Source organism: Macrosteles quadrilineatus, unplaced genomic scaffold (assembly GCF_028750875.1).
Source record: "Macrosteles quadrilineatus isolate MER2022 unplaced genomic scaffold, UCM_ALF_1.0 Scaffold_4__1_contigs__length_99947679, whole genome shotgun sequence".
NCBI lineage: Eukaryota > Metazoa > Arthropoda > Insecta > Hemiptera > Cicadellidae > Macrosteles > Macrosteles quadrilineatus.
The window spans coordinates 70911866-70927599 of NW_026542597.1; the positions used below are offsets into that span (position 1 = coordinate 70911866).

General features: G+C 33.7%; 1 protein-coding gene across 1 annotated transcript; it reads right to left on the reverse strand.

Annotated features, from left to right (window-relative positions):
- Positions 1-23: 23 nt before the first annotated feature.
- On the reverse strand, positions 24-13010 carry LOC128992451 (polycystic kidney disease 2-like 2 protein). The gene is made up of 14 exons (XM_054416027.1): positions 12800-13010; positions 10222-10332; positions 9447-9601; positions 9101-9232; positions 8449-8585; positions 7206-7430; positions 6353-6581; positions 5416-5652; positions 5186-5275; positions 3545-3697; positions 3152-3369; positions 2557-2660; positions 1262-1301; positions 24-205 (listed from the first exon to the last, which is right to left on the reverse strand). The coding sequence occupies exons 1-14, from the start codon at positions 13008-13010 to the stop codon at positions 91-93; spliced, it is 2157 nt and encodes a 718-aa protein (XP_054272002.1). The 3' UTR covers positions 24-90.
- Between the last annotated feature and the right edge of the window lie 2724 nt (positions 13011-15734).

Genomic DNA, 15734 nt, shown 5'->3' on the forward strand with positions numbered 1-15734 from the left:
TATTTTAACAAATAAAACAGTCATAAAAAATTCAAATTAAAAAATCAACATACAAAATTGGAAAAATCTTCACAAACTTAATGTTAAAAGTTACTGTTTCTTCTCAAACTTTGTTAGTTTGTTGAGGAACTCGTCAATCAGCTTACTAGCAGCTTGATAGTGGTTTTCCAAGTACTCCAGCTTCTGTATGACTATGTAGCGCAATCTAAAAATGCAACAAAAAATAAAACTGTTAACATAAATACTCTGTTAAGAACCTCTATACGTATTCTTTGCATAAATCCTCAAAAAATATTTATGCACGACAAAAAGTATGTAAAAATGTGTCATGGGATATTTATGCAGTTTATTCAACTTTCATGGGGGCAAGTTAACCATAACCAACAATTTACAGATGTTTTCTTTCCTAGTAATATTTAAATTCTTTAAAACCAAACCGTATGAATTTTGTAAGCAATAAGGAAATTTTACAAACGCATATTGACATAGATTAAAAAAAAATTGCATTTATTATGTTTACCCACATTATACACGGTGAGCAGTTGGTTGTTTAGGGAATCTTACTAATATTATAAATGTGAAAGTTTGTGTGTTTGTTTATTTGTTTGTTTGTTTGTTTGAAGTTCAATCACACACTAACTACTGATGGATTGGGCTGAAATTTGGCATGATGATAGCTCACATTCCCGATTAACATATAGACGCCCCAGTGGCTCTGTAGTTTCCCATGTTAACCTTATGAGTATTCATATTTAAAGGGAATTAAATAAAAAAATTAGTCAGCTGTCTCAACTAAAAAAGTTGGTTCTATGATATGGGAAAGCATTAAAAAGTTATAAGATTTACCAACAGGGTGCAGCACTATATTTTTCGCATTTATGAAAACAGCTATTTTGAACTAAGCAGCAAAAAAAAAAAAAAAAAAAAATGTGATACGCAATGAGAACTAACTGTCAAAGTAAGATTGTTTTATGTTTTTATTTTTCATTAATAATTTGTGATATTTTGTGAATTTTTGATAATTTATTTTTTCTATTGTTTAGGTGAAGTGGTAGAACATTATGGCTACGGTAGATGTGTAATACTACCTATAGAATACTGTAAATTTAAAGAAGCAAATTTTATCAAACTGTGTCCTTCCTCATTGCAAACGCAAAGCTTGAGTATAGCAGCAATAATCATTTTATAATTATATAGGCCAACCCCGTACGAAGGACGGGTACTCTGCTAGTTTATTATATTTAAAAATTGTAATACTCACATGTCCTTTTGAGACAAGGGAGGTGGAGCTTCTCTTTCACCTGATAACATAAAATTAATAAATAGTGTGTAAATAAAAAACAAGCACAATCTTGTTTTTCTTTAAAAAAAGAGGTCATTTTACCTTGATTATGGTATGTCCACTGATTCTTTATCCTCATCTATGGGTTGATAATGATTGTTTGGGCAACAAGAGACTTGACTCTTTATACGTTAAAGATTTCATATGACAACAAAAATGAAATTTTGTCTTTTATTGTCACGACACGACAAAGACCAGATCTTGTTGTGTCCCAGTATAGTAATCCCAGGGAAATCCCAAAAAATCTCAGGGAAAGTGGTCATTTTTACCTTCCCCAATTGGTGCATGCCAATGTAAGAATGATATTTGAGAAATTAAATTAGTTTCTATTCTAATAACATTGGCATCCAAACTTTTTAATAGTTACAAAAAGTTGATATGCTATATCGTGATAAGACTTCTTCAGTCAGCCGCCAAAAAATTCAAGCCGTTAAAGACTTTCGGTCCAATCTAGAATACTTGGATTATTTTAAACTACAACAAAAATAAAGACCTACCCTTCACAAAGCTTAATCTAAGACAATGTTGTTAGAGTTCAGTTTAACTGGCAATCCACCAGGAAAAGTAATTACAGTAGACTCCCTCTTATCCGGACACCTTTTAACCGGACATCGGTTTAACCGGATTACACTCGGCAGAAATGACATCTCTTTAACCAGACAATTTTTATCAGCACATCGGAATAACCGGACTAGATCGGCATGAAGTGGGTGGTACTTAAAACGACTGTTCTCGTGGGAAAGATTTGAAACCAGTGATCACGTGTGTAAATACAATGCTCTCCTAAAATTGAAGTCAAATACTGTATACAGTATGCATTTAAATGGTCCGTTTTAACGAGTTTTTGGGGACGTCGGTTTAACCAGAAAAACCGTTATCCGGACTGGCCTCGGTCCCAAGGAGTTCGGATAGGAGGGAGTCTACTGTAGAGAGAAAATGGGCTGTGCAATTCACAGTCTGTCGCTTCACACCATGGCTATGTAGCTGTGGCAGATTGTCTGTCATTCCCTAATTTCGCCCTAAATGCTACATCTACCCACTTTAGTGCTAAGACAACATAAAGTAGCTTCCACACTGTCCGTATGGAAGATTCATTCTATATACCCTAACAGTATGTCAGGTACCTTCTAGGATTTGTTTTAACCCTTGAAAGACTCCCAGGAGGAAGACTAAATAAAACATCTAATATAATCATTTAGGTTGATGAAGCTAACCTGATCTGAAGCTGATCCTATCCTCATCTATTGCAGCAATTTTTGAGTCAGTGATATCATATTTCTTGAAAAACAGCTCGATTTCTAGTTCAGAGTAACCAGCCCTGAAAAAATTAATGTCAACCAGTTAATGTGTTTTGGTACAGTAATGTGTTTGTCTTAAACATCCTTCGAATCAGAAGTTGGGTAAAACCGATTCAACCAAAGTATTGAGCAATTAGCTTTCAAACCATTCAACTCCAAGCAAACTCAATCCATCCTTTTAGACTGGACCCAGTTTTCACACAAAGTATGCAATATCCTAATTATTCCAATTTTACATTAATATTCTTAACAACTCAATCTGTACAGTAAAACCTTGATAACAAGTCTCATGGGGAAGATCAAATATGACAATCAACGTCGACTTACAAAGGTTTGTAATAAAATGTAATTATTCAAACAAGGCTATTTTAAAATGGCAATTATTATCAAGGTCAGGACCTTCTTACCGAGGTTCCACTGTAACAAAAGTCTGTGACTTTATTTACTTATTTTCATAGCTGCAATGATAAAAAACTTTGACATAAAACACTAAATCCAAATTACAACTCACTGTCGCAAATAGTGACGTATGGCCTCTGTGGGTGATCTGATTTTCTTCTCAAACTGCTTGCGCTCAATCTGTGAGCGTAGCCAGTGGCACTCCATGCGCTCGAGAAGCCGGAGAAACCAGAGCTTCAACATCTCTCCGATGAACGTTTTCGCTCCTCCAATACGAACCTCGCTTCTCACCTCCTCATATCTGGACACTAGGATGGCGAGGAAGATGTTCTGTGGAGGAATAGATTAATTTAAATATTTTACGGGTCAAAAGACTAAACGCAAATATTGCGGCTTATTTATTAGTTAAATTGACTGAATGCTGTATATTTAAGTAGCTGGTCCTAGTGCTGATTAAGGAATGTTTGTTCGTTTGTTAATGTCATATCTACACATTAACACTTACCACCAAAATGAATGTACAGAAGAAAATGAAAGTAAAGAAGAAGAGTGGACCAATGAATGGGTCTGCTTGCACCAGGTTTGCGTAGTTGAAGTCTCCAACAGAAGAGCGCAGCAGTGAAAACACTGCCAAGGGAAATGTCTTGTAGTCCTCCAACTGCAGAGCAAAAAAAAAAATATATATATACACATTTTTATCAATCCATCAATAAAATAATTTGATTAAGAAATACAATAGGATTACAATATACGGATTGTAATTTAAATTTAAACTAGAGGACCCATGCTGCTCCGCAGGGTTAAAATAAATATAATATCCGAGAAATAATCAAATTTATGATTTTTGATTGAGTAATACAGTATCTTAATCGCTTAAATAAAAGCCAATATTTAACTGAAAGTTCTTAGACAAAAATATATAGGATTATATAATTATAACTGGTGAAATACATCTTAAATTGACGTAAGAATTCAAAAATTATACAAATTATGTTTTTAGTCGAGTAATACAGTAGGTAAGTATATGCCGATGCTTGATGTAAAATCTTTGCGTGCATTACTACAATTTGAGACCTCAACGAAAATTGGCCGGGTAGAGGAGCCAAACAAACTCTGAAAAGAAAACCAAATTTAACTCCTATAAGAAATACATGGAGAGCAAATTTCGTTTACGTATAAACCGAGTGAGACTATAGATAATTAAATGCCGATGCTTGATGGCAAATCTGTGCGTGCAGACCTTCGATTTGAGACTTTAATCATGAAAATTGGTCGGGTAGAAGAGCCAAACAAACTCGGAAAAGAAAAACCAAATTTTTAAAATATATAAGATTTTTCATCCGGCTTAACAATTTTAACCGCAGAATTCCTTTAGTGAGTAGTATGATTGATCCATTCTCTTCAAGTCTCTTTTCAGGTCTTGATTTCTTATGATCTTCAAGTGGTTGGGCAGGCTATTGACAATCTTTTGTCTCATGATGACCCGGGAAAAGATAGTCTGTAGCTCTTTGAGTGTTGGAGGATTGGATATCTTCTCCTCTCACCTCAAGGATGTATAGTGATATCAGTCATGATTTTCAGTGATCTATAAGCTTCCCTGCAGCTTTTGTAGGACTAAGGTCAGCTAATGTTTTTATAGCTTTTTTCTGGATTTGCAGTATACTTTCTCTTCAGTGGTTCCACCCCAGACCACCAATCCCTCTGCCTTATGAGTAAAAGTTTTTAATTTTAATTATTGGTTTTGGATAAAACATAGCTTACACTATATCGTAACGATTGCTTATAAATAAAAAAAATATACTCATACCATGTTACAAACTACAAAATTTAAGTAGTCTTTTGTGGTCAATGTGGATATGGTTTTCATTAGGAGTTCCTGTTCTTCATACCATTTGAGAGGTTACAAGTTATTTCTACAATGGAATATGGACGTTTTTGTTAGTATCCCCTCCAGAAGCATGTTTCACAAATGCTTTTAGGGAAAGCGGTCAAAACACTCAAAAGTGTTTGTGAATATGCCAGTAATCTAACACAATGTGGTAAATAAATAATGGAAACACTAACATTTTGTTAATTAAATCTACTACTTTATTAGTTTTACATAACCTTCTGAACTGTATATTAATTCTTTAGACATTTAGCTTACCTTACTTCCAAACAAAAACAGACCGACCATGGCAAAAACAAAGTAAAGGTAGAAAAAGAGGATGGAAAAGCTCAAAATGTCTCGCATTGCCTGAAACAAAAAGTCAATGCATGTGTAAAACTGGTCAGATTCAATATAAAACTGAAAAAGAACTTCAAAACAATTTCATTATCTCTTATAGGCCTACAGGAAGTTTTATATTCTAGTGTGTAAACAACACAACAACTTACCCTTGAGATCATGGACTGTAGTTGGTACATGGCGTGGACAATGTTGAGATACTTGAGAAGTCTCAAGAAAGCAAAGGCAAGGAGAATAGCGAAGGAATAGCTGTAGAGAATGTGCATGTTACATAGGAAATCAAAGCTGGCGTAGTTCTTCTCATTCAAAGGATCCACCAATTTTGGAAGTTGATCATTTACAGAAACATACAGCAATATGTTGAAAATCAAAGTCATGTAGCACATCTGGAAAATATATAAATTCTGTAAGTTTCTCCTAAATTATTTACATCCAAAAAATTCAATGTAATTCAATTTACATCCCAAAATATTAATATTTTCCTGTTTAATATACGTATGTATTTTTCATCAGTGGAGATAAAAGATCAGTCCCTTAGTTGCCATTAGCTGTATGGGCTATTAATTAACAGCTGTGTCTAAGGAACATGTCGGCCTTAGTCACTAACAAGACTACAAGATCGCGCCACTCATCCTACACTCATCCTTCACTCATATTTGGGTTAAAATACGCACATAGGGGCGTCCCCATCTTAAATAATTGATAATTGAAAAAAAATACAACTTAGTACTTAGTTGACACATTTAATTTAATTTATACCCGACACTCATTCTGAATTAGAAAAAAAAATCTAGTTTAGGAAATTATTTGTATTATGAAATAAATGTTATAACTTTTTTAATTACCTAATTAAATTGTCAAACCATCTTTGATGGTCAGATGTGTCATTCATGAAGTCTTCAAGAGACCAGTCAATTTGCCTATTGGGTCTGATGATGATTGGAGTGTCCAATCAAAATCGATCATCACTACCATTTATCTTTTAATTTGCCATTTTGCTAAAGCAGTATAAGTGTAAATTTATGTTTCAAGTGTTATTAGACATATTTTTATTTACTCTCCGTAGTTATAAAAGTATACACTTACAATAAGAACCATTAGGTCGATGTAGTTCCAAAATGTTCGGAAAACCTTACTCTTGAGTGTTTTGATTTCCAGTAGTTTTTGAAGGGTGAAGAAGAAGAAAAATATCGTAAACACTACTTCACATCCAAGAACGAAGAAATCGTAGGAATCATTATAGCGAATCAGCTTTTGTACATAATTCCAATGATTGGGTATAACACCCCCGGTTGGAGGCATTTCAAAAATGAGCCTGAGAACAGAGTGTACAAGCATTAAACTGAATTTATAAAAGCTTATCTAGACTAAGCGAATAGCATTTCAGAAGTAAACTGTATCATCTTCTGGAAATTTTGTTTATAATTGAATCAGTGATGAAGAGTGTCCGCAACATCTCTATAAATGACATAATAATCCTGACTTCGGTCCTGGTTCTTCAGCCGATTGCATGATTGTCAAGTACACAACAGTTTTTATAGGTACAATAAGGAGACATTTGTAAGTTATAAAATATTTCATGAAAAATGCTCAAACAAATACTTATGCTTCATTTGTTCAATTGCTTTAGTTTCATTTTATTGAGATTTATTACCAATGATGAGAATTTAAGTTTGTTGCGTGCGAGAAAGACAAAATGCCACCGCTGTGAGAAAAAAGTGCACCCACAGAAAGAAGGGAGGGGTGCAATTATCTCTCGGATCGGACCCATCACATACAAACTGTGGACCAGATACAAATGGATTAAAGGTAATTAGATTGACCGTGGAAGAAAGTAGGTTGAGTATCAAGCTCCCACTAGATTTCAGTTCTGGTAATTAACTAAAAATTCTGGAAATCAAATATTGGATACAATAGATATCTACTAGATCATCCTTACTTGAAAATACAAAACAAGTTGACGTTGCCATTGTAGATGGTGAACTCTATGAACAACGCGCGAGTCGCTCGGTCATACCACTTGAGACTCTTTAGTTGTAGCAGCAACTGCGTGGCGTCGTCACCGTGCCGAGAGAGAATCGCGACGTAACCGCCTCCACTGTAGGTGGCTAGCGATCCGGAGATAGACATTGAACCTGTCTTGTCTGGCGAGTTCCATTCCAAGCTGTGACAAAGATATGTGTCTTGCTGTGTATCATTCTTATTTTATGTCTAGGTCTTCCTATGGTATTATCTCATGGGGCAGCTCCCCCATTACCAAGAATATTTTTATCTTACAAAAAATTGCCGTTAGAATTTTAGCTGATACCAGACCACAATCCTCTTGCCGCCCCCTTTTTATTCAGATGAAACTCTTGACAATTTATGCAGTTTATATTTTTCAACTGTGCATCTTTGTAAAAAGAAATTATAAGGAATTTATGTTGAAAAATTACACTCATCAATATAACACCCGACACAGGAATGATCTTCAATATCCTGTGCATAGAACAGCTCTGTATGAAGGATCGCCATGGTACATGGGTAGGAAAATTTACAATAACCTCCCAGATCAAATTAAAACTGAAGAAAATATGTCATCCTTTAAAAGAAAACTAAAATCTTATCTCATTCTCTTGTGTCCTTATTCCCTAGATGATTTTATAAAAACTTAGCTTTAGGTTTTATAGATTGATAAAAACAAAGAATTTAGCATAAGGTATTATTAGATTGTAAAGTGGTATTGACATGTCATATGTTTATATGTGAAAATCACAATCTTGTAAACTTATGTGACGAATAAACATTTCATTTCATTTCATTTCATTCATTTCATTTCATTTCATTTCATTTCATTTCATTTCATTCATTTCATTTCATATGCTGTAGTGAAATTGAAATTGCAAAACCACTTGTGGAATTTTTTCAAATAAGGTGGTATCAGATATTACAATGAGCAATTCATACTAAATACATAAAGAAAAATAGGGATTTAACCAAAAACATATCCAAAGGTACTACTCAGTGGACTATAAGATATCTTTTTTGATAACTTAGTTAAGGCTCTACCCTTTCTGAGCCAATACAATAAACTAACTCAACTACTGTACAAAAGCTTTCTGGTTTTCTAAAAAAAAAATCAACTTTCAACATACTTTGTCCATTTCAACAGACTTTTTAAAGTTTTTATGTTGAATATTTACTTCTGTTTTGCCGTAGCTGAAGTTATAAGTCCAATTTGGCCCTTTTCCTCATTGCCCTCTGTATATGGTCCGTAACATGTTTGTATCATGTGTTTCATGGCATCCACTGTGCTACAGGTTGAATTTTTCACTCTTATCTGAAACAAGTATTACAATATTTGTTTGCTGACAATATAAGCATTCTTTTTTTTAACATACTCAGTTTAAAATTTATTAATCTTAAGTTAGTCTCTCTTTGATTAAATTCTAATCAATTTTTAGTTCAAATTTGAGATCTTTAAACCAAATTCATGTGAAATTTTATAGTAATATCTAGATTGTAATGCATCTTCCATGATACATTAACTTGTTAATCAGTACAATACTCTCCGCAATGGCGGTCGTCACTCATCAGTCGAAGTGATTCAGACTAACAAAATATCTGCAGTGTAGCGGTGGAAGAGTCTAGTATGTGCAGGGGAGGTAGAAATGTTGTGTGTTGGGAGAGGTATCAGTATCAGCCTATTGCAAAACTGACCAGCAAATTTAACAAAAACTATCTTAAACCCCTTTCTGTAAACAACAACTTTCTTTTTCTAGTCTGAAATGAGTACAGTACAGAAACTGGCTGCTACCTAACTGTGAAGTGGGGCAAAAAGATGTTTATACTCACCTGCCTTATCTGAGGTGAACCTATAAGTTTGTTCTCGTAAAAATACTCTTGCGTGTTCTCAGGACTTGCGTACGGGTCTGGTTTGGTGTACCAGAAGCTATGAAATAATTTATCAAGGATGGCGTTCTGATACTAAAACAAACAAAGTCATAATTCTGAGTGGTTAATCAATTGATATGTCAATGTTCTTAGTAGCCTATATATTTTTTTTACATGATTTGTAGTTTCAACTCAAAGACTTAATCATGCGATGTAAAAAAAATAAAAATGAAAATTAATCTTTAACGCCTCAGAACTCTCAACAATTGTTATTGTGCATACGCAATAGAATCTGACTGACACTTACAAACCAAATATGTTCAAGAGTGTTGATTTGGTAAAAGTCGATTGATATTGGATCCTCATCACGAGACATCTCCACCGGGAACTTCTGTTTAGTGTAAAGAGTCGCCATCGCTTGAGAGAAATAAAACATGTCCAGTGGTGTCGAGCCAAACGTGACTGAAAACAAACACATTTTGATATCAGTTACTGAAGATTGGAATGTCGGTAAAATGCATTTGTTTGGTAAAGTAGTATTGGAAACTGATGTTTCGAATAAATAAAACAGTTGCACTGAATGTTTGTGTCCTAAAATGTGAAATGTTGAGAAAGAAATATGGGTTCTTTTTCACACTGCAACCTTCAGTTATACTTTTACTAGTGCAAAAATAATATAACAACCAGCCCATAAACTTTTTCTTTATTTAGTTCCATTACTTCTATCTTATTGCAGTTTTCATTAAATTCTTTGTCACTGAACCTTCAACTAAATACTGTTCCCTGTATTTTATACTAATACTAAATTGACAACTTAATAGTTATCGGTAGTAAAAGAGTTTTGTTGTGCTAAACAGTAAATATTTTGGTTTTGGAATTATAATTAATTAAACAGTTTGATAATTATGGTCTTTAAACTCTGATGGTTATAACTTTATCATGCTGGTAGCCTAGTGAGCATTTGTAAATAAAACGTTTTGTTTTATTGGAAAACTAATAAAAAAAAGATGGATAAACATTTTCTTTACGTAATCATCAATTGCGATGATAGATCTACATATTTAGTTTATGATATTACTCACTGATAGTGATCAGTATGAGGAAGATGCAGTATATGATCGCCTCCCGGACAGACACGGTGATGAAAGTCCTCCTGTCTAGGTATCTGGCTATCTCTCGGGTCACGAGGCATCCTGCAGAACATCAACTTATTTTATTATTTTTATCATTTAAAATTTTCTTTAGTCATAGGTACAGCACCAATTTCCTATTTCGGCTACCTTTCCTATCACTTTTTTATTTATTACATCTTGCTTATTACTTTTCTTATTTTACAGTTGATTGTAAGAGTTTTTATTTTTGTGTGTGAGTTTTTTATTGGATGTAAATAGTGTGATTGATTTTTATAAATTGAAGTAGGTATTGATTTAGTTGTAAGTTACAATAAAATGGGAACAATCCACTCCATAAACTACCCTCTAATCTTCTGCTAATTTCCTTCCCTTCATCAATTGTTTGCACATCAAAAAACGTCAAAATTACTATCATCAGTTTTTGTATGAACAGTTTCTAAAAAACAAGAAACTCAAGCTAACAATATTTATATAACTCTAAAACTGTTTAAACTTTAACTTTTCTCTTCAACTGAAGAGAAATATTTCATAAGTCCACTGGTCAACCGTTTTCCACCTCAAAATGAGTGTTGTGAAAACATTTCATTCAGAGGTTTTGTTCACATGTAAATGTAATAGTAATTTATCTAAGTCCTGCAGTAAAGATTCAAGAACATTGTTAGATCATCTTCTAGCATTTAAATAGCTTAATTTGGGATTGGGGAGTTATTGGATAACAGGATTTCCGGTAGACTATATAAAAAGTTGACTGGTAGTAATTCCCTACTTACTTATGGTAGTAAAACTACCGTACCCTACTTAATGTCTTTTTAGCAAATTTCCCATATAGGGAATAAGCTATTATAGGTACTCATGGTAAGACCTGGACGCGGGACCGATTTTTGTTTTGTTTTGAGGTCCCTAGAGGCCATAAACACCATCGGTTCAAATTCATATATATATATATATATATATATATATACAGGGTGACAAAAAAGTCTGGAAACGGTTTGATATCTTTTTAACTAAATTCGTTATAAAATCCAAACTTTTCACATCAACTTATACGTATGAAAACTGACGTTTTCAAGCATTACCATTTTTTGACCTTCGCCAGGGGACGGCCCATGAGGAGTAGGTACATAATCTTTAATGTAAGCATAGGTTGATATGCACGTCATTTTAAAGTGCAAGTCAAGTGGAGTCCATTGCCGGAAACTGCGTCAAAAAAGGTTCATGCGTTACAAAATGGCGGCAGTCCAAAGTTCTTGCGGAATACACCTGCAGAGGTCTTACTATTGGTAAATACTCATAGACAACATTAGCCGGGAAATCCAAAACCTGGTTAAATTTGTTTTTAAGATTGAATAATATTAGTCTATGAGCTAGTTGACTTAAAAATACAATGTCAGCTCTCAACCTAATGTTTAATACGAGTATTTACCAATACTAAGGCCTGTGCAGGTATATTCCACAATAACTTTTGACAGCCGCTATTTTGTAATGGATAAACCTTTTGAGACGCGGTTTCCGGCAATGAACTCCACTTGACTTGCACTTTAAAATGATGTGCATATCAACCTATGCTTACATTAAAGATTATGTACATACTCCTCATGGGTCGTCCCCTGGTAGAGGTAAAAAAATGTTAATCCTTGGAAAAAGTAGTTTTCATACATGTAAGTTGATGTGAAAGGTTTGAATTTTCTAACGGATTTAGTTAAAAAGATATTAAGCCGTTTGCAGACTTTTTTGTACCCTGTATATATATATATATATATACTGTATATATATAAACAAATGTATTACAAATGTATATGTGTGTTGAAAATGTATTATATATATACCGTATGTCATGTGTGTGTCCGTTAGCACGATAACTTGAGCAAAAATGATCCGATTTTGATGAAGTTTGGTACAAACGTGTAAACCTACGTTTATTCAAACGAGTTCGCAATCCAGCATGATTGGGCCATGGAAACGGGGGTTTAGGGGGGTTTTATGGGGTAAAAATAGGTTTTTCCCATTTTGGCCCAAAAAACATAAAATTTAGCAATTTCTTTCCAAACCATTTTGTAGAGCTTAAAAAAAACAAATAATTTAGTATATTGAAGCGTTGTTATGCGCCTAATGGTTACGGAGAAAATTCCAAAAAATAGTAAATTTAAAATTCCCATGTTATTCTTATGGAGAGTAAGTAAACTGTTGTAGTTTGCTTGTTTATGAACATATTTTGATCAAATTTGGAAAATGTTTTTATTTCTTACTAACTATTAACATAAAAAAAAAACAGTTTTACCCTCCTTGATGCAGCAAACCTAAGTACTTGTTAAACTAATTCTATTTAAATATGGAATAAATGTTATATTTTTAAGTAGACATTTCAGTGTAAATCCAATCAGTCTTCAAATGGAAATTCGCTTAGTCTGCAGGCTTGCTGCGGCAGGGATACTTGTAACTTATTGCTTTAACCAAACCAAATTTATACATCATCCTGAAATTATTATCATAGAAAATTTGTCAACTTTTGTAAATTGACTATACTTACTGAGAATAGGATTACGCCTCCACTTCTCGTAAGGATGGTCCTTATCAGTCTCGGGGTTGTAGACAATCTCGTACTCATCTGCAGTTCTGGGCAGTGGTTTACGACCTTCTCGCACCTCGATGGGTTGTCGGATCTCCCGAGTAGTGCTCAGTGCACTCAGAAACGTCTTGGTAACATCATCATCGTGCTTGCCATGTGAGGTGTGTGCCATTGCTGGGCTGGAAAGAATAAGAATATTTTTATTTTGTAGTGTACTCACACTTGTGGAAGGAAACGGAAAGAGGAGGCAGTGGAATAGAATCAGCAAATGAGAAAAATTGATTAGCGGTTTGTTAACTTTCTCACACATTAACCCAGATCAAAATTAGATTAGGGTTAAAAGGATGTGAGTTTGTTGTGGCAACAATTCAATGTTATGACAATTATTTCAACTAGTTTTCCCACCTTGTAGGCTATGTCTGGAACCTGGAATCGATTCTCACATGAGAATGAGTGTAAATTAGGATTCTAAAATAGTGTAGCCTACCTTTGAAAATAAACCTTGTACCAATGTACATTTATTGATGATTTTAGCAAATTTCCCATAAAGGGAATGAATAGCCTAAGATAGCCTATTGCCGTAGGTCTCATGGTAAGACCTTGACCCGGGACCGATTTACTTTTTCGTTTTGAGGTCCCCAAAGGCCAAAACACCCTCTCTTCAAATTCATTATATACATGTATTATATATATATGTCCATTAGCACGATAACTCTAGCAGAATTGAACCGACTTTGATGAAATTTGGTACAAACGTGTACCAACACCCGTAAGCAAGAAGGAGGTAGTAGGAATAATCAAGTCCTTGAAAAAAAACTATTGGTAGGCTGTGATAGTGTGTCATCAAAGCTTCTGAAGTCCTGTTGTGGATTTTTGGTATATCCTTTTGATTATTAGGACCTATCATAACTCCTTTCAAACGAGAGTTTTCCAGACGCAATAAAATTATCTACCTATTGTAAAGCCAGTACCTACACAAAAAAGGCAGTTTGTTCAAGATCTAAATAATTTTCAACCTATTTTAATAACATTTCCAAAGTGATTGAAAAGACATCTTTAATAAGTTGTTGACTTTTTTTTATAAACCGCAAAAAAACTTTAGTGCCCCAAGCAGGTGGGTCTACTGTCAATGCAATGTTTTCATTAATCAATAGGGTTGTGAAGGCATTAAGACAAAGTAGCATCTGTGTCTGGAGTCTTCTTTGGTATGGTCTCTCATGATTTATTGCCAGAAAAGCTTAACAACATTGGATTATGTCCCCTATCGCTCATATTCTTATGGAGAATAAAAACACTTTTGTAGTTTGCTTGTTTATGGATATATTTTGATAAATTTTGTCAATGTTGTTTATTTCATTCTAAGCTATCAACATTTTTATAAAAAAAACCTCAATACCTTCCTTGTGGCAGCAAACCTAAGTAGGTACTCTTAAAAATTATTGTTATTTAAATAGGAAATAAATCTGCCAATTTTAAGGGAATAATTTAGTAGAAATCCAGCCTGATAAATAGAAATTTGCTTAGTCTGCAGGTTTGCTGCGACGGAGGTATTTAGTCAATCTTGTAGGTAAAAACTTAGTAATGTATGATGAACCATATATAAGCTAAGACTAAAAGTAATTAATTATTATTATGTTGGAGACTCCCAATCCAGCTCTTTTAGTTTCCTACTCTGTAAAATACAATAGCCACAAATTAAAGCTATAGGTACTGAACATCACAGTAAGGTCTGTTTAAACATAGGTAATATTTAAACAAACAAAAAACTTGTTTGTACAATAAAATAAAGGAAGTAAAATGAAAGGAAGTAAAATAGAGGTAGTAAAGGTATATTCACTTCATCCCAATAGACTAATAACTTAAATATTTACTATCAATAGACATTTTACTTACCTTCTTATATTGAGAACTTACTTATATTGGTCAGGAAAGAGCATTAATGTTGATCCTGTAAACCAAACTCTTTAGTAGTTAGTTATTTTTGTTAAATTAATATGAATCAGCTGATTACTACTTTATAATCCCTTTATACAGACTAAAAGGTATAATTAATTTGGTTAGCATTGACTATTCTCATATAATAGTAATTTGGTGAAGTTTCTTTTATTCAAGCTGTAGTGAATAATAATTTATGTTAGTTACAATTTACACTGTCCATTTTTTAACGAGGGTTTTTGTGCAAATGTGTACATTTCCAAATTTACTTGTGTGAGTGTGGTCCATCAAAATGGGCCTGTTGAGCAGCCCACTATTTTTGTCCATGATGTCAGAAGTCCTATAAACCAGTGATTCATGTTCCACAGCTTCGCAAATGGCTTCTGGCTAAGATTAAAAAGCATCAACAACAAGAAATCAACAATGGTCAACAGTGTTTTATCATTGGTCAGTTTCTAACCCTGCTCAAAGTAATGTTGTATTTGAAATAAATATTTGTGTAATTCTGCATCACAGGACATTATTTGATAGGTAGAAAACACAAAACATCACCAACATTTTAATTTGGATATACAGAACAGCTGATTTATTACTAATCATATTTAAATTTTACCATAGATAAAACTAGATTTCTCATCCTTATGGAACAGCTGAAGACAATTTTATTGTTAGTTCTGTACGGTTTTCTGTAGAGGTCGTGTTTTGTTTACAATTTGTTTCCCATTATTACAGCCATTTAAAACCTCGTTTAGCCAAATAATACGATCTAACCATAAACAATAACTTGTCCCCTAGTTATATAACCAAACAGTAAAGCACAAATCAAGAAATTAACCCTGAAATAATAGAAACAAAGTTTCGTCGACACTAGCGCCCATGTGTCACGTACATGAACTAGACACGAAAAACGTGCTTCAAAATTTACAATGGGATGAGAAGTCTACTTGTGTTGGTTAGTCTA

What these genes read in the sequence shown, in the direction of transcription:
- LOC128992451 (XM_054416027.1), bottom strand. Translation starts at nt 13,010, where the DNA reads ATGGCACACACCTCACATGGCAAGCACGATGATGATGTTACCAAGACG. An exon ending in TACAGTCCATGATCTCAAGG is followed by an intron (nt 5,276 to 5,415) that starts GTAAGTTGTTGT and finishes TTTTTGTTTCAG; the next exon opens with GCAATGCGAGACATTTTGAG. An exon ending in CCCTTGTCTCAAAAGGACAT is followed by an intron (nt 206 to 1,261) that starts GTGAGTATTACA and finishes TTGCATTTTTAG; the next exon opens with ATTGCGCTACATAGTCATAC.